The 24,875-nt window shown below is 27.5% G+C and overlaps 4 protein-coding genes across 4 annotated transcripts; 1 reads left to right on the plus strand and 3 right to left on the minus strand.

Annotated features, from left to right (window-relative positions):
* Positions 1–190: 190 nt before the first annotated feature.
* Positions 191–9,096, minus strand: LOC103580883 (mucin-17). Its single transcript, XM_014440435.2, has 5 exons — positions 8,633–9,096; positions 6,351–6,476; positions 5,536–5,791; positions 1,899–5,456; positions 191–714 (listed from the first exon to the last, which is right to left on the minus strand). Exons 2-5 carry the CDS (start codon positions 6,464–6,466, stop codon positions 403–405), a joined length of 4,242 nt encoding a protein of 1,413 aa, XP_014295921.1. The 5' UTR covers positions 6,467–6,476; positions 8,633–9,096; the 3' UTR covers positions 191–402.
* Positions 9,097–13,634: 4,538 nt separating this feature from the next.
* On the minus strand, positions 13,635–15,512 carry LOC103580882 (uncharacterized). Its single transcript, XM_008562797.3, has 2 exons — positions 15,391–15,512; positions 13,635–15,131 (listed from the first exon to the last, which is right to left on the minus strand). The coding sequence occupies exon 2, from the start codon at positions 15,126–15,128 to the stop codon at positions 13,680–13,682; it is 1,449 nt and encodes a 482-aa protein (XP_008561019.1). The 5' UTR covers positions 15,129–15,131; positions 15,391–15,512; the 3' UTR covers positions 13,635–13,679.
* A 1,577-nt stretch (positions 15,513–17,089) lies between these two features.
* LOC103580881 (NHL repeat-containing protein 2) lies at positions 17,090–22,400 on the minus strand. Its single transcript, XM_008562796.3, has 8 exons — positions 22,050–22,400; positions 20,506–20,672; positions 19,627–20,202; positions 19,157–19,386; positions 18,859–19,084; positions 18,598–18,792; positions 17,714–17,827; positions 17,090–17,645 (listed from the first exon to the last, which is right to left on the minus strand). Exons 1-8 carry the CDS (start codon positions 22,240–22,242, stop codon positions 17,235–17,237), a joined length of 2,112 nt encoding a protein of 703 aa, XP_008561018.1. The 5' UTR covers positions 22,243–22,400; the 3' UTR covers positions 17,090–17,234.
* A 1,544-nt stretch (positions 22,401–23,944) lies between these two features.
* Positions 23,945–24,643, plus strand: LOC103580878 (mitochondrial import inner membrane translocase subunit Tim16). Its single transcript, XM_008562794.2, has one exon. The coding sequence runs from the start codon at positions 24,108–24,110 to the stop codon at positions 24,489–24,491; it is 384 nt and encodes a 127-aa protein (XP_008561016.1). The 5' UTR covers positions 23,945–24,107; the 3' UTR covers positions 24,492–24,643.
* Positions 24,644–24,875: the final 232 nt, after the last annotated feature.

Below are 24,875 nucleotides of genomic sequence, written 5' to 3' on the forward strand. Positions count from 1 at the left end.
ATATTAATTAATCTAATACTATTTGATATTCATTTAATTATTATTTATTTATACCCATTGATTACAGTTATTTATTTACACTTTTTTTCTTTGATAATAATAATAATTAAATTTAAAAACTTAAAAAATAATAATAATAATATTTTAATAATTAATACTTTATGGTTAATTAATTAATTAATATATTGCTTAAATAATAATGAATGTAATTAATTAATGAGATTATTAATAATATTTTCTAGCATTTCGATCATCGACCAAACTTAATTACAATAATCAATTATTTGAATAGTTTGGAAGATGATCAAGATCTTTTTAAAAAAAATTTTTTTTTTTTAAATAAATGAGCAAAATTCATTTATAATGGAATAAATATCTATTTTTAATATCAAATTATGTATATTAAGATATAAGTCGTGGATTAAAACGGCCCATGTAGAGTATTAGTCCAGTGGGATTGTGTCTTACGAAATATAAAAATGGCCTGTCTAATTTTAATCTCGGTTTTTCATTATCAACTTGACGTGTAAAACGTGCTATCCTTTCAGCTTCGCTTTCGTAATGATTGTATGTCTTATCATGCTCTTCTGTAATCGCACGTTCATTATTATCCTCTTCTGATCGTGCATTTCTTTGTGGACTCGCTGGATAAACTTCTTCATGATGTTTACCGGCTAAGAAATTTTCATCACCACATGTACTGAATAAGTTCATCTGTAACAGAATCAGAATTATTAAATTAGAACCTCGACAATAAAATTATCTAATTATATTTTTTATGCGACCAAAGAATTTTCAATCGAGACTCGAAGCAAATAATTTTTTTTTAATTAAAATATTCAAAATTGTTTCATTGTATATTCATTTTATTTTTTAGAGTTTAAAGAAAACTGTGAAAATTTTAAGTCAATCGAAGCATTAATTTCTCAAAAATAATCACTTTTAAATCGAGCGACCAAAATTGGATTTTCAAAACTTTTACTCTATTCAAAATATTTATTAAAGTAACTTTTGAGATGTATTTAATAAAAAAAAAAAATTTATGACACAGTCTGATGATCATGCGCTTATCTCAGGCATGATCATGTCTAAATATTCGCAGAAAATTAGTTTTTCTAATAATAAATCAAGTGAAAACTCTGTATCGGTGTGTTGCATGTAGTAAATTATTGATGCCAAAGTTTTAAGCTATTGAAAAATAATTTTGTAGCGATTAATTTTCTCTTAATAATGAATAAAAAGTTAGTTTTTTCTGTAAATATTAATTAAATAAATTAGAAATTAATTAAAAAATGAAGTGACGTCCATTTATCTATAATGCAACTTAGCAAATATAAATTTGTGCCATTTAATTAATAAGAACTTGCATTCAATCATGTATAATTGAGTATGCTTTGCATGAATCATTCGTAATCAAGCATAAATTTATTGGCATCATGCATGCTCATGTTTGATAATAAAAAGCCATACTGAATCATGCATGATTGAATATGACTTGGTATATCACGTAATAAAGTCCAAAAGGGGCGTGTTTATCAAATTATACGCTCTTTTGGCTTTGCATGAAATTTCATTCCCCTTCATATATAGCCATGTATGACTTTTCATGAATCATGAATGATCATGCATGCCGATGTTTTCCGGGCGTGCCATTCATAATTTTGTATTTTCAATTTTACGAAAATATTTTGAATATTTTAGTTTGATTGATCCAATAGGAGCATTAGTTATTTTTAAAAACATGGTTTCAGCTTGTGTTAAGTAATTTTTTTGTATCTAATTGACGGATTTGAATTGATTTTGTATAAAATTTATTTAACTCTAGTGTGTTAAAAGATAATCCCAGAAAATTTTTAAGTAAATAGAATTTTTAATTCCTCAAAAAAATATATAGTTACCTGAAAAACATCAGCAAGATGTAAATCCTTTCCGACATCATTGATTCCTCTCAAATTTGCGTGTTTTTCAAATATTTCCTCTATCCCCATCGTTTTGAGAGCAGCTGTCGCGTTGATTATACTCTTGTGACTGAACTTCGGAACCTGCAATTCCAATCCCGGTCGGGGAATAATTACTTTGAGTAATTTATTCCAAGCACCATCATGCAAAGCTCCATTTACAATTCGGGCCTCAAGTTTGTCAAGATTATCTCCAGAAGCACTGCCACCAGTTGAACCGGGAATAACAAAAATTACAGACACCATTTTGTCAAGACCTCCAAGCGCAATTGCAGTAGCATCCAAACTGGTTTCATAACCAGCAAGAACTCCAGCTTTCCAAAGTGTCGCTGGAACTGGGACTAATTTCCTCAACTTAATTGTCGGAGCTACTGCGAAATAAAGTTCTCCATCACGTCCCTCAGAGGTAGCATTGCTAGAACTGCAGTCAGTTTGAAAAACATTTGCTGAAACTGCAGCCAGTGGTGATCTCAATGGTAACAGATTATTGTCCTTAACGAATTCTCTAATTCTTCCACCTGTTTGTTTTCTAACTAACAAATTCGTTCGTCGTCTCACCGCATTACTAACAAATGAGAAATTGACCTCAGCAACAATTCCATCATAAAATTTCTGTGCCTGTTCTTTGTAGAACGTCATCAATTTATTGACCTTCATTTTATCTGCAAATAATTCTCTTACAAAAACGGCATTTGCAACACCACCGAGTCCGTTAATACGACGGGAAGCCACTGAATCCGTTACATTCTGGAAAATTAAATGAGGATTAAAAGTCGTTATGTCATCGAGTTTTAACACGTCATTCATTTGATTTGATGTGGGACCACGTGCTCCCAAGAAAATCATTGCAAGCATGCTAGTCATTCCAAATGGCGAAACTGCTAATGATCTGGATTTACTCAGGCCCTCATTTACTGCTGACCAGAAATTGAATGCCAAATCATTGCATAGATTAGAAAAATATTGAACATCTGGTTCAAGGTTTTGGATACTAGAGTCTAAACCTGGTGTTGTTTTTGAATGATCCAGAGAAATGTGTTGCGAAGGTGGATCGGGTGATCTTGGAGGTAATGGAGTTTCTATTTTTCCTGCTACGGGAATATTATTTGATTGCATTGGACTAGATCCAGAAGTTGCGGATATTTTTGAAGGTTTAGAAATTTCTTGAGTTTTCGTAGGTTTTGAAATTTCAGACGTTTTTGCAGGCTTCGAAATTTCAGGCGTTTTTGAAGGCTTCGAAATTTCTGGAATTTTTTCCGGTAATTTTGAAGTAGGCTGAGGAATAAGAGTCCATTTTTCAGCTGAATCATTTACTACATCAGTATTTTCTGTAATTTGATTTGTTACTGATGGTTTTTCTAAACTAGTTTCTTTTTTTTGATCTTTACGAATTTGTAAGTCATGTATTTTTGATTCTGTTGCATTGGTCGACTGATTTGTCTCCATTTGAGTATCAACAGGTGTCTTTTCAACTAATTCAGCACCAGTTGTTTTATTGACTACATCTTTGATTTCTATCTCGTGTGTCCTATTCAATACCGACGCATCCGTGATTCCAACTTTAGGCTCCATGGAAGCTAAACTAGTCGAAGCAACTGTAGACGCTTCAATAAATTTATCAGTTGAATTTTCAAATTGAATCACACTGACAATCGGTAGTTGATCAAATTGGATCATCTGCATTGTCAGTTCAGTACTAGACTCTGTGCTAGTCTCACTGATTTGAGGCTGTTCCGTGTTAAAGCCAGCGATCAGTCCACTACCGATACCATTAGCAGCCATTTCAGTGGTTGGTAGATTTAAAGACTCAATTTCCGGACTGCTGGTTTGTACAGGTGATGATTCTAGTGTCTGATGTATTTTGTTCACCGGATCAGTCAGTTTTATTCTCACCATATTTGATTCTGTTACGTTTGTAGCATTCAATGGGCTTAGTTTTATTTCTTCTTTTATTTCGGTGATATTTATACGCACGATTGGTTTTTCAGTGATGGCTAAGTCTTTTTCGGTTGATGATTCAGGTACTGGGTCTTCTTTGGATTCTACTTCGGTCGGTTTATTTAATAAATTGACCGGTAATGTTCCAGGTGAATCTTGTAAAGTAGAAATCGTCGTTTTTGGTTTTGAAGTTGATGATGTCTTTACTTCAGGATTTTCAAATGTATTTGATTGGTTAGTTGTTGTAGCTTCAATTTTTATAGAAAGTTCAGGTTTCGGTGTCAAAATTTCATCTTCTGGAATAGAAGCTTCAGTTTTCGAAACAGATATTTCAGTTTTTAATCCTGAATCCCCAATTTCGGATACCGGGGATTCAGTCATTGACATTGAAACTTGAGTAATCAATTCAGAAACTTCAGTTTTTGATACTGGAGCTTCAGTCTTAATTATCTCAGTCGTTGTTATTATTTCTAACTTTTCTGTTACACTTTCTTTTATTTCTTCTTCATTTGCCAAAATTTTCGTCGTAGTAATTATCGTTACTGGACTAGTAGATTCTAAACTACTCTCAGCATCAATTATACCACTTCCAGATTCTTCAGCTTCAGGTATCTTAGACTTTTCATCCATCGTCATTATCGAAGGAATTGCATCGGAAACCTGAGATATCATGCTGGTAATAGAATCAGTTAATTCAGTCGGCAAAGCTTCTGACTGAGTTTTTTGTGGCAATTCTTCACTGATAGAAGTTGCTGCCGTCGGCGGCATGTCACTGAAAGTATTCGTCGGTTTTGTCTCGGCTTCAGTTGTCACCATTTCTGTAAAATCTTCAGCGGGTTTCGCGGGAGAAGAAGATTTTGTTAGATTTCCTGAGTTTTCAGTTGTTGCCACTTCGAATACAGATTCCGTAGTTGTGGTTGTAGTTGATGATGAAGGTACGGACGTTGAAGTTGATTCAGCTGAAGCGAATGATTCAGTCTCAACTTCAACTTTTTGGTCTAAAGTTGAAACAACTTGAACCTGTTTGACTGGAGTCTCTTCATGTACTTTAATTTCATCTTGACCAGAAATTTTAACTGAAGTCGAATGCGTTTCTGAAACAATACTCAGAGTATCATTCTTCTGATCTGGTTTCTCAATCGCATCAGGTGTTTTTGATTCCAAAGGAATGTCATTTGAGGCAAGAGGTTTTGAATTTGAAGCTCCAGCGCTCTGATCTTGATCATTTATTGAAGCATTAGCTTTTTCCGGAGGTATAGTATTGACTATTTGAAAAACTGGATTGTCGTCTTCCGGTTTCTCGTACTGACTTGGCTCTTCGATCGTAATAACAGGAACTTGTATCATTGGCTTTTCGTCAGGAGCATAAGATTCTTGATCAAAAGTTTCAATTGGACTAGTTTCAGCATTGTCTGAATCTCCAGCCAGAATTGCTGGTAAAATACTACTCCATTCCGAATTAGCATGACCGGGAATCGTTGGCATGGCTGTCATTGTTTGAGGCGGTTTGTTCAATTCACCTTCCAATACTTTTTGAACATTTTGGACGACATCTGAAACCTAAAATACCCATTACAAGAATTATTGAATAAAAAAATATTGTGAGATCTAATAAATGATCTAAGTTGATGATCTTTACCTTCATCCCAGTAGATTCAGTTATTTTTTGTGGCTCTGAAATAGCTACGGGCAATTGACCGCCTCCAGCGGCAATCAGACTTTGAATCTCTTTCTCAGTCATTCGGCGCAATACTACTTGACCATTGCTGTCGAGTGTATAGAATGATATTTTATCAGGTCGTAGAAGGTCTACCGGTGATGTTGGTAACCTTGAAACGGGTGCAATGGCTTTACGATCTTTTTTATTACTAATCACAGACACGGATGTTACGGCCCTAAAAAAAAGTAATTATTCAAACTACCGTATCTCAGCTTTTATTTTTCCAACCACAATGTTTAAAACGGAACTTTAAAGCTTATAATATCTACTTTACAGTCATTACTATAATCTCTATAAAAATATTGACTGAAAATAATTGAAAAAGTTTAAATTTATTTCAAATTTTCACATAGAATTGAAAAATATTGACTGAAATTGAAGTTTTCGCAAGTTGAATTTTTTTTTTCAATAATTAGAATGTGCAAGCGAGACACTAAATAAGACGGGAGTACTGAAGGGTTAATTGAGTTATCTACGCGTATGTAAGATCAGGCAAAATGTGTCTTCAGAACTATGCGGCACTCGATAAAAATTAAAAAATCACTCGACCCTTAATTTGAAGAAGAGAATCAAAAGCTCGAATTACAAGCTATAAGCTCCTGCAAAACCTATTTCTCTATCTCTATCAGCCAAAAAGTTATGCTACTCAAAAAATTTAAACCGTTGTAAAAAAAAAAAGTAGTTTCTATTTCCGTCACCCAAATGCAAATAAAAAATTTAGTAAGTGCTCTCACCTGGAACCGAGGAGCTCTTGTGACTCATCCTGGTCCTCAGGAACCGGAAGGGCGTGTGTCCATTTAAAAAACAAAATACATGCCACAAGTGGTATCCACACAACGATTTTATTCATCTTTTCAAGTCTGTAAAAAAAAAAAAATATACAAAAAATGATGATTATTTCTAGCGAAATTTAAAACACCTATTAAACATATAAAGCGTTAAGTGTTTAATAATTCATCCACGACACGTTCTAAATTCAGTTGTGATTGTCAGCATGCCCCTTGAATTTAAATCACGGTAAGAAAAAAAAAACCACGTTCGACCGAATAATCTCTTTTATTTTATTATTCCATCCTATTTTTTATTTCCCTTTTTTTTTATATTTTCGAGGTCACTATTTGTGTAACAGTCTCTTGTCACATGTTTTTCTTTCTCTTGTCTTAAATTTTAATTTATAATGCATAGAATAACACACGTGTAAAAATAACACACATGCATATAACACATAACATAAGTCTACTGACCCAGAGTCCGTCCTAAAGTCAACGAACTTGTTTTTCGTTTGAGGAACCAGTTAACCAACCGGTTTTTTTTTTCTTAAACTCTTTTTTTAGGTAGTCCTTAAGACAGGTATATTATTAGGGTCCATTTACTGCTTACATCATCGTCTAGACCCTTTTATAATAAATCTTTTTTTATCTCACGTCTATTTAGAATTTTTTTTTTTTTACGCCGAAGAAAGAACAAAAAACTTAGTTAAGATTTTTTTTATTTCTTTTTTAGTAAATAATTACAGTTAAGGCTTCGCCTTGACGAATTTGCTACCGTTAAGTCATTAATTATTTTTTAAATTTAAAAATTTGACGAACGAAAAGAAAAAAAAATCGGACCGAAAATGTAAAAATGGAAAATTTTTACGAATTTATGCTAAAAATAGAGATAAATAAAATAAAGATAAATTTTAAATTATTTTTAGCGGCAAATTTGAATAAGACGTAATACTTAATATGGAATATTATTGACTTTAAGTGGGTATAAAAGAGTTCTGGACCGTTTTCAATACCGTTAAGCGAATTCATTCACTTATATTATATATTATATTATTTAAACATATGTGAGTAATGTAATGGGTGTAAAATATATATAGATATGTATATGTATATGTATATATGGTAAGGGTAATGATAATGGTAATGGTAATGGTAATGGTGATAGAAATAAGGTGGGCAAAATGATGTAGGAAATGAAAGATGAAGAAAATGATACAGAAAAAAAAAAAAATTGTAAATTTTTCTAAACACGCTCATACATGGTCATGTACGTTTAGTTTTATGTTTTTACACTTAAAGCGTTTTACAGTTCGTTGACATTGACACTTAATTTTATTTTAGTTTTTTTTTTTTTTTTTTATTTAAATTTTAAAATTTGGAATTTTTAAATAAAAAATCTTGATTTAGACTTTGTCATTTATCATTGACTATTTTTAATGGAATAGTTGAAATTTGAAATTCTAAATTAACTGGGAAATTTTAATTAATAATTATTAATTATTGGTCAGTTATAAAAAATTTTTAGAATAGAAAATAAAAAACTTTATTTAAAAATAAAAAAAAAATTACACTAAAATAATTGTTCAGTTTAGGGAATGTTTCAGTGAATAATGAGATTTTGTTGGGGTAAAAGGAAATGAAATATTGATGTAAAGAAAAAAAATTAATTAACTCAGGAAAGTTTTTTTAAATAAAACGAGTTTCAACTGATATTTAATCATAGTAATAAATTTTGAATCCACATAAAAATTGACTGAAATATTTTTTTCAAAGAATTGAATTTTCAATAAGATTATTTGTATGCATTTTTATCATATCATTAATATGTAACTCAATTTTGGAATTATAGTTGAAAAAAATTTTTTTAAATGTGAATAATTTATAAACTTCAAGACACCCTAGTATTTAAACTATTGAACTTACATAAAAATAAATATAATACTTTTTTATGCAAAATTAAATTTCCTATAAAATTGTTCTCATACATTTTTGTCTTATCTCCAATAGTGAAACTAATATATCAAAATCAATGGCTAATTTTCATATTAATAAAATTTAATTTTTAAAATTCAAAAAATCGCGCTTAATATTTTCCATCCGACAATAACAAATTCAAAAATCATTTTTATACTCTCCCAATTAATAATTCAAATTTAATTAATTTACTTTCAAATTTTGAGTAAAAAAAATTTGTTTAAAAAATTAAATTTTTTAATTTAATAAATAAGTATTTAAAAATAACTTACATATATTTTCAAACTGTGATGTATAAAAATCAGGAAATCATCGCCTACTATACAAATTAAAAAATAATATCAACTTTTTTTTTTATATATATATTTATATATATAAATTTTCAGGTTTTAAAACGATAGTAAGATGAACGATTTTGCAGTTGACCTTGCCACCAGACGAAGGGTAGTGACCCCGTTGTTAAGACTTGAGTCCTTCGTCCTCTCACCTCTTTTTACTCTTTATCTCTTTACTTCACTTCTTCATACATATACATATATGTGTATATAAATAAATATATATACGTGTCGATAATTACAAATTGAAATAGACCCACTTGTCCACAATGATTTTTTTTTTAATTAGAATTTTTAAAAATTATTTGATTTAAAAAAAAAAAAAAAAAAAAAAAAAAATTGTATTTACTATTTTTATTTTATAACAAAATATTAATACGGCTCCGTTGGCCGTCACGAACCCCGGATAAATGTATACTGAACGAAGGTACCCTTGGCTTTAACACGGGGAATAAAATCCGGGGGAACAGACGATGAGAGGGAGAGAAACCGGTGTAAGAAAGTACTTGATAAAGAGTGGGTAAAAATACTTTATAAATTAAGTATTTTTTTACTTTTTTAAATTATTTATTTTTATAAAGAAATTATTGTTTTTTTTTATTAATTAATACATTGTAATTAGTCACTGATTACAAAATTTAAAATTTGAAATAATTTGAAATTTTAATTTCGGAGTTAAAAAATGAAAATTTTAATTTTTTAGTAAAAAATTATGACTTATTTTTTATTGAAATAAATATTATACTTATTTATTGATATATTTTTAATATTTATTATATATATATATATTTAAAAAATTCTCAAGCAAGTGCGAGAAAATTCCTGTTACTGTCACGCTCGGTTGAACTGGCATGAAATTCCATATTATGTACCTTCTTCATTCATAAAAAAATATATATATATAAATAATACTATATAACAGTAATAATAAATAATGTTGCATATATTTGAGTTAACAAGTTGGTTATTTAAATAATTTCTTTAATGGTTAACTGTAAAAAATAAAATAAACAATGGAAATTTATTTTTATTTTATTTATTTTTTTTTAAATTAAATCAGTGATTATGATTAATAAAGATTTATTGTTTTTAGTTGTTTAGAGATTTAATTAAAAGCAAGTTGGTAATTTAAATTTTTAATATTTATGTGCATATATATTTAAATATCAGACTAGTATGACGTTAATCTTGAAAAATTTTGCGATTCGTCTTCGTAAAATTGAACCCAGTTTTGATATTAAATAAGAAATTTATAGGCATTAAAAAAATTAACTGAGAGAATAAATTTATTTGACAGTAATTGAAAATTTTTGAGTATAGGAAATTTAATATTGCTGTAGCTTTTTAAATATTGAAGGATTGTTTGTTATCTCTTTAAATATTCAGTTTAGGATAATTTTGTATAAGATCTTTTTTGAAGAGCATTAAATTTTCTACAAAAAAGGTCCTATCCCGCGAATTGATAAATTGAATACTTTTCAAGTTATACGGATATTAAATATCGATTTTTAAAATTGGAATTATTCAATTCGATTTTATAATTTAAAAAATTTTTAATTCATTGATATTTTGAACTAGGCGTTTTAAAAGGCTTCAAATTTCCTAAAAAAATTTATTATTGCGCACATTGATTGTTTAAATATTTTCAAAATTATAACGAGTAAATTATTTTCCAAATCATCAAAACTTAGTTTTTAATGAATTGCCTGTAACTTCTAAAATATTAGATTTATTGATTCAGACCAAAGGACCTTTTTGATTCAGGATTAAATTCTCTACAAAAAAGATCCTATGCCGCGAATTGATAAAATGAATATTTTCAGAGATACAGCAAATCAAAGTAAAAATTTTTAAATTACACAATAATATTGACTATTTTTAATAAGAATTGAAAGTAAATATTAATTATGATAATTACATAAGACAATTAACATTGTTTTGAAATAGAAATATTGTATAAGTTACAAGTATTTGTTTTAATTATTATTACTATATATTCACTGTAATAGTATTCAAATTGTGAATAAATAAATAAAATATGCAGACAATTATAAAATAATTTAATACAAAATCCTACGCATCAATTGTTAAGCTTTTAAGGCTTAAATTATCTTTTAAACTTTGAATATATATTTCATTTATGATAATAAGATAATTTTCAAATTATATATGACAATTTTTTTATTAAAAAAATTCAAATCATTGATTTTTATCGTGTATATTTAATTGATTCACAATTTGAATTTAACGCGGCAAAAATTCAAAAGTTGTCTAAATTTAAAATTTTCCAGTTTTAAATTAAAAATTTTTATTGAAATATCTGAACTGACAAAAATTATCAGAGACATTTTTTTTTTTTATATATATAATTCAATTTTCTACAAAATTGCTGGTATATATTTGAGTCATATCTTTCAATAGTTAACTCATAATTTAAATAAAAAATTAGTCACAGTATTTATTAACCGATAAAAAAAATTTGAATAATTTAAATTTACTCTTTTTTTCTTTTAAATCATCGATTTCCTTATTCATTAGTAATAAATATATATATATATATATATATATATATATATATATATATATATATATATATATTACAGGAAATGTATACAAGAAAAAAAATTTTTTTCAAGTCGGACTTGTTATTATTTTTAAAAAAAAATTTTTTTATTCATGTCAACACGTAAGACCCGACCTACCCGACGGTTATTACTTTATAAATAGCTTTTCTCAGGACAGCCGGGAAGCGAGTAATGTAATGTAAGTGTAAGGTGTATAAAAGAGAATTGCAAGATGTCTTTACTTATTTATTCTCATATATATACATATACATATATAACAGCAATGGCTATTGCTGATGAATATAAAATCATCTTTATCCTCAATAATTCTATTATAGTAGTTATTTAATACACCTTACACTCATTAAAATAATTTTTATTATTATTATTATGGAATTTAAAATATTTTATTACCATTAAATAAAAGCCATTAAATTAGAAATTTAAATAAGTGGAAAAAATATTTCATGATCTTGTAAAATTACTCAATAAATTTTTTTTTCTTTTTTTTTTTTTTTTTTTTTTTATTGAAACCTGATTACAGTTTCAGTCATTTAAACTCGCGTATATTATTTCATATTGTTGTTGAAACAATTGTTTTTTTTTTTTTTTTTTTTTTTTTTTTATGGATCAAATAACTCAACGAGGCATAAAAGTGTTATCGATTAATAAATATTGAAATAAATTAATTTGAAAATAAAAAAAAAATACTAGGCATGATATTTAGATCGACGTTTCCTGAGGAAAACTTTGATTATGTCTAGTGACTTAAATATGGAATTTATGATAAAATTTGTAGAGACGTTTTTTATAGAGAATTTAATTACCTACTAAATTATTTATATACATTTTTGTCGTATCTGCGATACTTTTGTCAGTATTTTAAAAAACAGTTAGCTGAAACTTGATTCCGATGAATGAAAAGTTTATTAGCTGAGTTTTTTGTTGATAAAAAAAAAGTTTAATGATAATAATAATAATAATAATAATAATAATAATAATAAATAATGAAATTTGTTTCCGTTAGTTAACAATAGTGAGCAGGATTTAACTAATGATACGTCTGTTAATATGCCGATCATTACTCATTACTCATTAATTATCCAACTGACATAGACACGAGTTAGTTTGTATGCCTCGTTGTAGATGTTATGTATAATATATACATTTATGTATACATATATATGTCTTTAACATATTTGCATGCTGACAATCCGCTCACGCGTGTGTAATTTTACCCTTTACAACAATATAACTACTTGTTCCATTACATACATATTTACTGAGTTGATATTTAAGTAGAACAAACATAAAAAAAACTTTTTTAATTTACCAAAAGAGAGGGGAAAGCGATGTCGGTCGGCTAAAAAAAATTTAAATCCCCGTTTTATTTACTTTTTATTTTTTTTAGTCCCCAAACAAGTATTCCATGTCAATAAGACCTACCTGTGAATGCAAATTTAAAATCTAGGTTAAAATGGTCATCTACAGATTTCTGTAAGTTTTTGAAAATAATCTCAAGCGTAACTTATACAAGACGTCTTCTGTAAGACTTTTGCAAGCTCTCTTTTACAAGAAGTATTCTACAAATCTTCTGCAAGGTGTCTTTCGCAAGACTTTTGAAAGTCTTTTGCAAGATTTTTACTAGATGAGTTTTGCTATACTTCTATATGAAGTCTTCTGCAAGAAATCTTTTGCAAGATTTATGCAAGATGTCTTTTGTAAGACCTCTGTAAGAAATCTGCTGCAAGAATTCTACTGCAAGACTTATGTATGAAGAAATATTTTACAAGATTTATGCAAGATGTCTTTGACAAGACCTCTGTCTAGAAATCTTTGACAAGAAGTCTTCTGCAAGACTTTTGCAAGACTTATGTATGAAGAAATCTTGCAAGTAGACTTTTGCAAAAAGTCTTTGGCAAAATTTGTGTGAGATGACTACTGCCAGACTTCTATATGATGTCTTCTGCAAGAAATATTTTACAAGATTTATGGAAAATGTCTTTTTGCAAGACCTCTGTAAGAAATATGCTGCAAGAAGTTTTCTGCAAGATTACTGCAAAAACTCTTTTTCAAAAATTTTGCTAAATGACTTTTGCCAGACTTCTATACGAAATTTTTTGCAAGAAATCTTTTGCAAGAACTCTGAAAGAAATCTGCTGTAAAAAGTCTTCTTCAAGACTTCTTTATAAAGAAATCTTGCAAAATACTTCTGCAGAAAGGCTTTTGCAAGAAACCTACAGCAATTATTCTTATAAAATAAATTTGATCCAAGTCTTGTTTAAATTTTCCATAAAAAATTAAATATAAATTCAATTAAACTTTTTTATTCATGAAGACAATTACCTACAGCAAAAATAATGGAAAACTTGTTTCAATAAAAAAATATTATTTATTCAAATTAAATAAAATATACGATTTTATAAACATCTTTTTTTAATATTAATCCAGTAATTAAACAGTCCTTCATTACACTCATCACCGTCATAAACTTCTTTGAGTTCCGAGTCTTTAAAACTAAACAATAATGAGTCACTTAAATGTTTTTCAAAAAATTCTAGATGATTTTTGTAATCCTCGGAATCATAATTAAAACTCAGGTCACTCATATCTGCACTATACTCCTCTCTTTTACTCTCGCCAACCCCATCATTATAATCATCATCAGCATTATCATCATCCAGGTTTTTTTTATCATTCGTCACATTGTAGTTGACAACTTCAATAGAAAACGGATGGAGACCGCAAGTTTTGAACCCGCTTTTGATAAAATCACCCAGTCCATCAATAGACTTGAGCGCTTTATTCAACAAAGGCGCAAAATTATCTTTTTTAAAACCTTTTAAACTCCCTCCAAGATGTTCATTGACGACTTGCTTCCAAGTGGCCTTAAGCGGCCGCAAAACCGCGACTTCCATTGGCTGCAATAAATGCGCCGCATTGGGACAGAGTCCAACCAACTCGATGTTAATTTTCCGGCAATAATTTATCAGAGGTAACGTCAAACTAGAGTTGCCATCAACGTAAAGGACAACGGGTAACTGGATCTTATTCTTAACAATCCAAGGATGAAATAAATTTTTAATGTAATCGTATATTAATTCCCCAGTAATTAATCCTGTAGCAGACGCGCTCATGAACCAGCCCTCGGGTAGATTTTTTGACACATTGTGAGGAACTCGCTGGTACGGATAGACCACCATCGGAGGAACAACATCTCCAGCGGCATTTATTATTAACAGAGTTTCAATATTGTCTTTATCATTAGCGCTGTCTTTGTTTAGTTTTTTAAATTCTCTGGTGATTATTTGGTCTGGTTTTGAAGATAATTGAAACCTACTTACCTCGGCATTAAAAATACGACTCCCCGAGATGTTAATTAAATTTTTAACTTCCAGATGATGTTTCACTTCGAGGAACCAGTGCCTCAATGATTTCTTGGTAACTGAAGCGCGACTATAAGTCAAATTCTTGATTATTTTCTCAGCAACGTCAGGATGACGACGTAAAAATGCCTCGTACCAGTGCCTTCCTGGTCGGCTATCAGTAAAAGGAGTCGTACGGCCTAATCTTATTATTAGATCGCGAACGCTATCGAGGAGCTGGTTTTTAGTAACGGAAAACCCGCGGTCTCGGAGATAAAAAATCCATTCTATTATTTGATTCTCTTCTTCGTGAGAAAGATAAGTCGAGGGTCCGGGTTTGGCTTCAATAGGAGTTTTGTTTTTGAATTTTGCGTATAAAGTCGATCGTGGAACTCCATGCGATTTGCTGGCTGTTCTCAATGGAATACCTTTTTTGACGTCTGCTAATGCGGCTGCTATTTCATCTCTGCCGTATACTTTTTCTCTTTTTTTTACTTTCGGCATTTTCTGTGAAAAATTTTTTAAATTTTATTTTTTTTTTACCGCCAAATTTTAAATTATTTATTTTTTAAATTTAATATTTATAATTATGATTTAAATACTTGTATATTTAAAATTAATATAGATAATATGTCAGGAATAAGATAATTGATATATTTTTTATGAAATAAATTTAGATTTGTTTTTTGAGGTTAACTTGAAAAATTTTTAATTTGACACAAGTAAATAAATAAAATTTTCTATGCGTTTAAAAAAATTTACTTACGTTTTTTGAAATTGAATAACATAAAAATGTATCTTAATTTCTTTTTTTTTTTTTTATGTCATATTAATTAGAATAAATAATTTATATTATTGTAAGTATTTTGTAAACAACTAGAGACGATTTAAAACAACATGGCGTCCAGAAATAGGGTCATAATAAAATTAAGTCTCAATTGCCGCCATAGTCAGTAGTTATTTTTAAAAAAAATTATTATTTGATTAAAGATTAATTATTAAGTAATATTAAATAAAATTTAGAGTTTTAAGTCAGCAATTTGAAATTAAAGTGATTTTAGTTTTATTTGAATTAATACCAGAAATCTTACTTGAACAAATAATTAATAATTTTGCCCACTGTTATTTCATTACTCCTTCCAATGATAAATAAATTACTATTATTTTGAAAATGTAATTTATTATAATTTAACTTACAAATTAAAAATTTAATTAATGAAGAATAAATTAAAAAATAAACTGAAATATAATTAATCTAAAAATTTATAATTTTTTTTTTCAAAATATTTATACGTTAAGAAAAAACTGATTTTTGAATATTTCTTAAAGTTTTTATATTTTTTTGTGAGCGTTTTTTTAAAGTGTAGAGTCAACTATTACTTTTTTATTTTTATGTTCAAAAGTTAACGAATCAAGTGGAAAAAAATTTGTCATGTCACGCTTTGAAGTTCAAAACAGTTCATTCTTTTAAACCCTTGTTAAAAAGTCCACTTGCCTTATAAATTAAATCCTCTAGGAATAAATATTCTTAATTATTATGAACTAATTTTCCGGTTAATAAGTAACTAATAATTTTACTTCACCTTCTTGATAGCAAATTATTAATACATATGTTAAAAGTTGTACTGAAAATTACAAGGAAATTACTTGAAATTATTAACAAGTTTAAACCAGCCCGAAATATAAAATATGAGTATAATTATAAATAAACTTATTTATATACTTTATTTTAACATAATTTTAAATTTCCAAGTGATAAATGTCACAAAAATTAAAATCACAATCTACTTTATTTTATTTAATATAAATAATTGTTTCTTTTATTGTCCATAAGTTAATTTATTTTAAATAATATTTATTTTAAAGCTGATAGTTTTTTTAAAAACCTGAATTTTAATTTAAAATTATTTTTTTTTCATGTATAATTAGTTTATAAATACGATGAATTTAATATCAAGACTTTAATAAACTCGCAGTATTTTAAAAATTTTTTAAATTAAAATCAAACTCAATATCTTGATTAATCACATAAAATATATATTTTTAAATAGTCAAATTGTATTTTTATTAAAAATCGAGCTTTAATTTTTAAAATCATCGCAACAAATCGACATTAATGTGACATTAATAAATTTCCATGACAATTATCCTTGAAAATCGATAAAATTTTTCACAGCTTACGCAAAAAGTGTTATGTAAATATCAAAATAATTTCAAAAATATTCAAATCAGTTGTTTAATAAAATTCAAACTTTTCAACCAATTATTACATAGCAAAAAAAAAAGTATTAATGCTACAGATTGTTAACAAAAAATAAAAAAAAATTTCATGACAATTATCTTTGAAAATTAATCAAATTTTTGGCAGTTCAATTTTTCTCGACGTAAAAGCGTTAAGAAAAAAATGTTAAAAATAATAAATTTCAATTATTTTTAAATGTAGAAAATAATTTTTATCTGCAAGATGATAAAAGTTAATTATTTATTTATTTTTAAAAATTGATTTACAATAATTGTGTTAATATTTGAGATTAATTGAAAACAAACTGAAAAATGTTAAAATTTTTTTTTGTTAGAGAGAAAAAAAACAATAATAATTATTTTTAGAAATTAATTAATTTCAATTTCTTTATGAATTTCTAGATCAGTATGCGAATCATCGCTTCTGTGAGTATGAAAAATAATTTCAAATTTTTTAGGAAGACACTCGTCTGTTTTGCACACTACTAAATTCAATAAAACAATAAATTTATTATTATTATTATTGTTATCTTTATCTTTATCGGGAATTTGAATTAGCAGAGCTGAGTCAAAAGCTCCAGAGATTGGCTCAGCGGTCCATGAGGCGGGTAAATTTTTTACTGCCCACTTCTGGGGAGCTTCGGGTGTAAATTTTAAATCGTTGCTAAATTTTGGTTTTAGAAATATTTTTAGAGTTGACTTTTTGTTACTGATGTCGATATCGAAAGTAAATTTTTTGTCGGCAGGACGGCCTGGATTTTTCGGAAGCTTCAAATCAATCTAGAAAAATTTTTTAGTTTTTTCTTATTATTTATAATTTTTAAAAATAAATTTCTTTTCTTACTTACAGTTTTAATTGATTGATCGGTTTGGTTGATTAATTTTATCGAGTGATTATTGGTGTCGGCGATTAATATGGAGTTATATTTTTTTGATATTGCAAGACCACTGGGTTCATCAAACTAGAAAAAAAAAAAACAAGAAAATATAAATAAATAAATAAAAATTATTTTTTAAAATCTACATTTTAGTTTAAATTTATTGAAATTTGAGAAAATCGATATCTGAAATTTTAAATCGATTTATAAAAATTTTTAATTGATAAATTCAAATTTTACTAATCGATAAATCTAATTTTGCATCGATTTATAAAAATTTAAATCGATTTATCGAAATTTTAGTAATCGATAAATTTAGTTTAAAATCGATCTCTAAAAATTAAAATTTATCAGCTCGGAATTTCATAAAATCTGAAGTTTTAAATCGAAATTAAAATTTTCCTAATCGATATATTGAATTTTAAACCGATATATTGAAATCAAAATCGATAAATCAAAATTCAAATCAATAATTCAGATTAAAATTTACTAAACATTTAATTTTTGTATCAATATATATTTTAAAACTAAATCGATATATCGCAATTTGAATCGATATATTGAAGTTTGATTTGATCGATCGAAATCAATATGCAAGTCAATAAATCGAAGTAAAATTGACTAAATATTTAATTTTCATGTCAATGTATATTGCAAAATAAAATCGATAGATCGCAATTTGAATCGATGTATCAAAATTCAAATCGATCTATCGACATACACATAATCGATACCTTAAAATCAAAATTTGAATTTACACTATTGTGTCGATATTCTTAATTTTCAAATTTCAGTCTGATGTTAATAAATCGATGCATCGAAACCGTCAAAATAATTTTTTTTTTCTAAATTACCTTAAAATCTTTGCTGGGTTTACCGCACCCATAAACACTAGTACATTTTCCATCAATTTCAATTTTTTTAATTTTATGATTATAAGTATCAGCAACCCAGACAACATTTTTGCTATCGTCCCAAGTAACTCCAAGTGGATGCTGAAGTTTAGCTGAACATCCACTTCCATCAACGTCTCCAAAATTATGTAGATTCTATAGAAAAAAAAAATATTAACCGAGAAATTAAAAAATTTCCATATCAAAATATTTAAAAAATACCATAGGATTTTTATCAGCACCAGCAACTCCAGTTACTTTTCCATCCTGCATATGAACTCTTCGTACAGAACTAGATTCACTGTCAGCAAAAAAAACAGCTTTCAGTCGTTGGGCGACAGCTAGACCTGACGGCTGCGCTAGACCTGCAGCATGGGGATATGAATTATTTCTGTTCTCTTCTTTTCCGCTACCCACTATCGCTGCACACGTTTTAGCTTTAAACTGACTGTGAAAATAAGAAAATTAATATTTTCAGACCTGAATAATAATTTATCGGGCTATAAAAAAATTTAAGTACCGATTTTTCCACCAAATAGTATCTTCAAAAAAGTATCCCCATATTTGATGTGTTCCTGCGATAGCTATCAGTAAGATCGGTATCGATTTATCATTTTGAGTATGATGGTAGATTGCTACGTCCCAGGGTGATGATAATGCTTGTTCTGAACCGGTTTTTCCTCCTACATAATCATTTCCTTGGGTTCCAATACCTGCCAGAGTTTTCACTGTTTTTTCTTTTGAATTTATCTGTAAATTTTTTTCATTTTTGACTAGTCATGTGGGTACTCAAACGAGAGCTCTCAAGTTAGTCAACTCAAAAATAACAATAATTTAAAAAAAAAAAATTTTTATTGTTATTCAAATTTTTGGAAATTTTTATTGGTCATGTGGGTACTCAAACAAAAGCTCACAAGCTACTTAACTCAAATATAATCTTCAAAAGTTAAGAATTTTCTTCATATACATAAAAACTATAAATATATTTACCACTCGAATTGCATGATTTTCATTATCAGCCACAAAAATATCATGTCCAAGTCCACAAACTCCTTGGGGCGCATTAAATCTTGCCTCTTCAAAATTTCCATCTTTAAAACCCCTCGAGTACCCGCCAATAATTTCTTCAACTCGGCCATCAAAGTCGAAGATCAAAATCCTATTGTTCCCCGTATCCGATACAACAATTTTTTCTTCATTACTCTCAGGCTCAATAATTTGAATTTTTCCCGGAAATAAAATATCACGACCAATCGGCAACAAATGTGCAGCAGGTTTCAAAGGAATTTCATGATTTGAAATTTTTTTTAAAGATTTAAAATACTTCAATGCTATTTTTGTGTACAAAATAAGTTCCTTACGATGACCTTCACCCACTAGTACAAATAAAATCTGTCCATCTGGTCCTAAAATAACTAGACTTGGCCAACAACTGATACCGATATCCCGCCACATTGATAATTTCGCGTCATTTACCACCGGGTGATTTATTTTGTATCTTTGTACCGCTGATTTAATTTTTGATGAATCTTTTTCATTTGAAAATTTCGCGCTATGTACTCCAATCTATTTACAAAAAAAAAATTGTTATATTAAATAATCAAGTTTTTAAAAATTAATGATTTATTTTTTTAAAATTAATTAATTAATGATTAGGGATGTGCGAATAATTCAAACTCATAAATTAATGGTCGCAAATCGAATAAATAATTTAAAAGCTAACGAATAATTTAAAAAATTAAAAATAATTAAGAATTTACGAATAATTTGAACTATTTGAAAATTCGAATTATTCGATTCGATTCGACCACTATTTCTACATTCCTAATTTGATAAATAAATAAATAAATTAATTAATTAGATACTAACAACAACAACTCCATCTTGAATTGTAAATTTTTTTTCCAACTCTTCTAAATCTGGTAATATATGCATACAATTAATGCAGCAATAAGTAAAAAAATCTAATATTACTATTTTTCCTTTTAGATTTTCTTTTAATGATAATCCTTCTGATACATTGAACCATTCTAATCCTTGAAAAAAAAAATACAAATAATTAATTAACAACAAAAATTAATTAATTTTTAATTACAGTAAAAAATAAATATAATTTTTTTTTTAATTAGCTAAATAACATGAAATGAAGGCATTGAAATAAAGTTTAAAATAGATTTAGTTTTTTTTTTGTGACTTTAATAATTAATATTTGATACAAAGTAATTATAAATTTAAATTTAAATTATGATTAATTATTTATTTATTATTGATAATTTTTTAAATGGAATCTGATTAATTTTTTTTTTATAATGGCACTGATGAATATAAAATTAAAAAAAATTATGTGTAATTAAGGACAAGTTGATTAATGATTAATTGAACGGATTTTTTTTTCAATTACCCAGGTCATGTGGGTACACAAACAAGAGCTCTCGAGTTAGTTTGATTAGAGCTGATGACAATTTTGAATTTTTAAATTTTAGTTTTTTGAAAATTTGATATTTTGACCAACTGGTCATGTGAGTTTTCAAATAAAAGCTGTGGAATTAACTAATTTACAAGTAAAAAAAAGTTACAAAAAAAAAAAGGTTACAAAAAAAAAAAATTTGTTCTTTTTCAAAATTAGTTTTTTCGATTTGAAAAAATTTTATGAAAATTTTTCATAGTCATGTGGGTACTCAAACAAAAGCTCTCAAGTTAGTTAAGAGAAAAATTACAATAATTTTCAGAAAAATCGTTTTTTTCAAAAATTTACTTTCTTAGTTTTTGAAAGAATAATTTTTAAATTTTATCTCTACCATGTGGGTATTCAAACAAATGCTCTCAGAATCAAGACCTAAAAAATCTACAGGAATCATAACTAAAATCTAATTACAAACGAAAAATCTTAAATCTACAAGCAAGACCCTACAGCTCTTCAATCATCTTTACAAGGCAACTCATACTCTTGATGTAAACTGGCTATAGTAACACCATTCATAGTCGCCATAGCACCTAGAACAACTTGAGTAGCATCTTTAATATCATTGTACTCATGTAAGTCATCAATAGTCTCTTTCATCGAGGGTCCAGCCTCCAACTCTTCCTTGAGTTTCATAAGCTCCTTATCCAATTCCTTCTCGACTTCTTTCAACCTCTCGTACTCGTCTTTCTCCATCTTAGTCAGCAATGACTTAACGTTCTTTTTTTTATTCTTATCATTTTTTTTAAAATCTCTTCCTTTTTGCGAGTCCATTGTAATTTTTTTTTTATTTCGCGCCTCGATCAACTTTTTTGAATTTGAAATATTATTTTATTTAATTAGCTATTATTTATTAACAATTACTAATTATACACAACAAACCTATTTTAAATAATAATAATAAAAATAAACTCAAATAAATTTTATGTAAAGAATAAGAAAAAAAAATTACCTTTTTGAAAATCATTAACGCAATTGTTTTCAGTACTCGACCATTGTTTAATATGTTTTATTATTAATTTTTCAATTTCTATGTCATCATTAGCACGTGAGTCTTTTATTTTATTACGAAGTTCAATACAAACATGAGTAAGTGATTCAACAATATCTTGTACACTCATTTTTTTATTTTCTTGACCGCACATTATAATTATATATCTATCTATATATACTTAAATATATTTTTTCCGACATTTAAAATAAACAATATATAAAAATTCTTTTATTTTAATAATAAACAGTTATATATGTATATATATTTATATATATATATATTATGATCATGATTCATGATTGTTAGGTTGGGTTGAGTTTTTTTTTCTTTTTGTTGATAATTTAGAAATTTTTTTTATTTATTATTGATAAAAAAATTTCTCTTACATATAAAAATACATATATGTATATATGTTTATATATATGTATTTGTTATGAATTTATACTCATAAATGAAACTTTATTGTTCCTTAAAAAAAATGAATTAAATTAAAAGTTAATTAAAAAAAAAATGATTTTCAAATAATCAATAGTTTTACTGATTAATTAATTAAATTTAATATATTAATTATATAATTTTAGCATTTAATAACAATATTAAGCTAGAGTTAGAGCATTTCCGAATCCACCCTAATTAGTATAATAATTGACACAACTAATTTTTAATAAAATGAATAAATTTCAATTTTGAAATTTCGCACCAAGTTGCCGCTACTAGGCGTCGCTGTAGCCGACGTTAAAATTTTTGCTGAAGTGGGGGGCAGTCGATGAATCGCAAATCGATTGCTACGCATCAACTGACGGTTCGATAGCGGCAGTCAGTATTATCGAGAATGGCAGTAGTAGTCCAGATCCTTCTTTACGTTTGAACTGAAACACAATATTGCAGTTACGTCGTGTAATTATCTATAAAATTTGTTGCTCATAGTTATTGTTTAATTAAATTGTGCAGCATTTATAAAATTTAAATTGTGCAAAGTGTCTGTGGTGCAGTTAAGTGTTGAGGGTTCAGTGCTGGTGTAAAGTGTTGCTGATGGCTGATGCTGATTCCTTCCAAGTTCCTGAGCAAAATCATCTGGCATCGTCTGGTGGGAAATAGCAGTTAAGTGACGTTGTTTAGCTGCAATACACTTGGAGTAATTTAATTCAAATCTTCAAGTGTATCAGGACACCCTTCTGCATATTATTACCTCACCAAGGTTTGTTCAAACACTCAAGTGTTTTTTTTTTTAATTTTTTAAATATTTTTTTATCATATGCCGCCATTTTATTTTGACGTACGATTTTTAATTTTTATCTAGTTTCTGATAATTTGTTTTTCAAACATTTAAATTTACCGTGCAAGCAATGAAAATAATTAATAAAAATAAAAAATTTCGAATATATTTTTTAGCCTGGGTGCGTTAGGAAATTTATCCTTTAGCCTTAGCTCTGACCAAGCGTTGTCATATAGCGAGAGCTAGAGCTGGAGCATAGCTGAATGTCTGCTACATTTACACTCATACTCCAAGATTATTTTTAATTATTATGAAAGTAGTTGAGTTTTGAATTTTTTAAATTACCTATAATTCATTTAAATAATTAATGACAATTTCGTAATTTATAAAAAAATTAATATAAAGCGAATTTTTTAATTAATTCTTTTTTATCTCTTGTATAATTTTTTCACAAAATTAAAAAGTATTTCCCGCTTTTTATTTGAAAGGCTATAAATAAAATTATAGTAATTAAAAATATAAACAATCACTCAGTATTTAAAAATTAAAAAATTAGCAGTCTTGCAACTTGAAAAAAATAAAAATATCAGCAGCAATAAAATTATCGACTGAGTATTGCATCATTTATATTTTTTTTTCATCCGAACTCACGTTGTCTTAACCTAAAATACATATTTAAAAACTTTACGATCACCAAGTATCATTGGTGAGGTTAAAAACAATAATATAAAAAAATTTAAATAAATAAATCTAAGAAAAAAATTATTATCCTGTGGATAATAAATAAAACTATAGTTGTTATGGCAAAATATTTAGTGCAAATAGTAGTCTTGGGTACGCAAGTTATAGGCAGAGCATTTGCCCGAGCGTTACGTCAAGAAATAGCAGCAAGCCAAGAAGCTGCTAAACGTGCTGGTGGTGGTGCTAAAGGTGCTAGAAGTGCTGCGACAACTGCAAGAACTGGTTTATCTCTTGAAGAAGCACTCAAAATATTAAATGTCGAAAAACCTGATCAAAAAGAAGCCATTGAAAAAAATTACAAATATCTCTTTGATGCCAACGACAGATCCAAAGGTGGTTCGTTTTATTTACAATCGAAGGTTGTACGAGCGAAGGAACGACTTGATGAAGAATTACGAAATATCAAAGAACATCAAACTCAAAAAAAAAATACTGACAATTGATTATTGGTTATTTTCTAATAGGATATTTTAATTAGACTGTAAATAATTTAATTAAAAGAATAACTCATTTATTCCCTTATTTTTTTTGTGCTGATATTTTTTTTCTTTTTTGAATGAAATGTAGAGTTGTAAATAAAATATAGAATCTTATTGTTAAATTTATTGTTTTTAAATTTATTTTTATTATTATTAACACTATTATTATTATTATTATTAATATCATTATTAATTATTAGTAGTGTCTTATTAATTATTTAATAATTAATTGTAAGTTTTATTTCAAAATTATCTAGAGAATGGAATTTTTCAATAATTTAAATTTGGCGCGATTTTTACAAATTTGGCGCATGCGTGATTTTAAAAGATGGCCTTTAGAATACAAAA

The sequence above is a fragment of the Microplitis demolitor genome, chromosome 4 (assembly GCF_026212275.2).
Source record: "Microplitis demolitor isolate Queensland-Clemson2020A chromosome 4, iyMicDemo2.1a, whole genome shotgun sequence".
Taxonomy (NCBI): Eukaryota; Metazoa; Arthropoda; class Insecta; order Hymenoptera; family Braconidae; genus Microplitis; species Microplitis demolitor.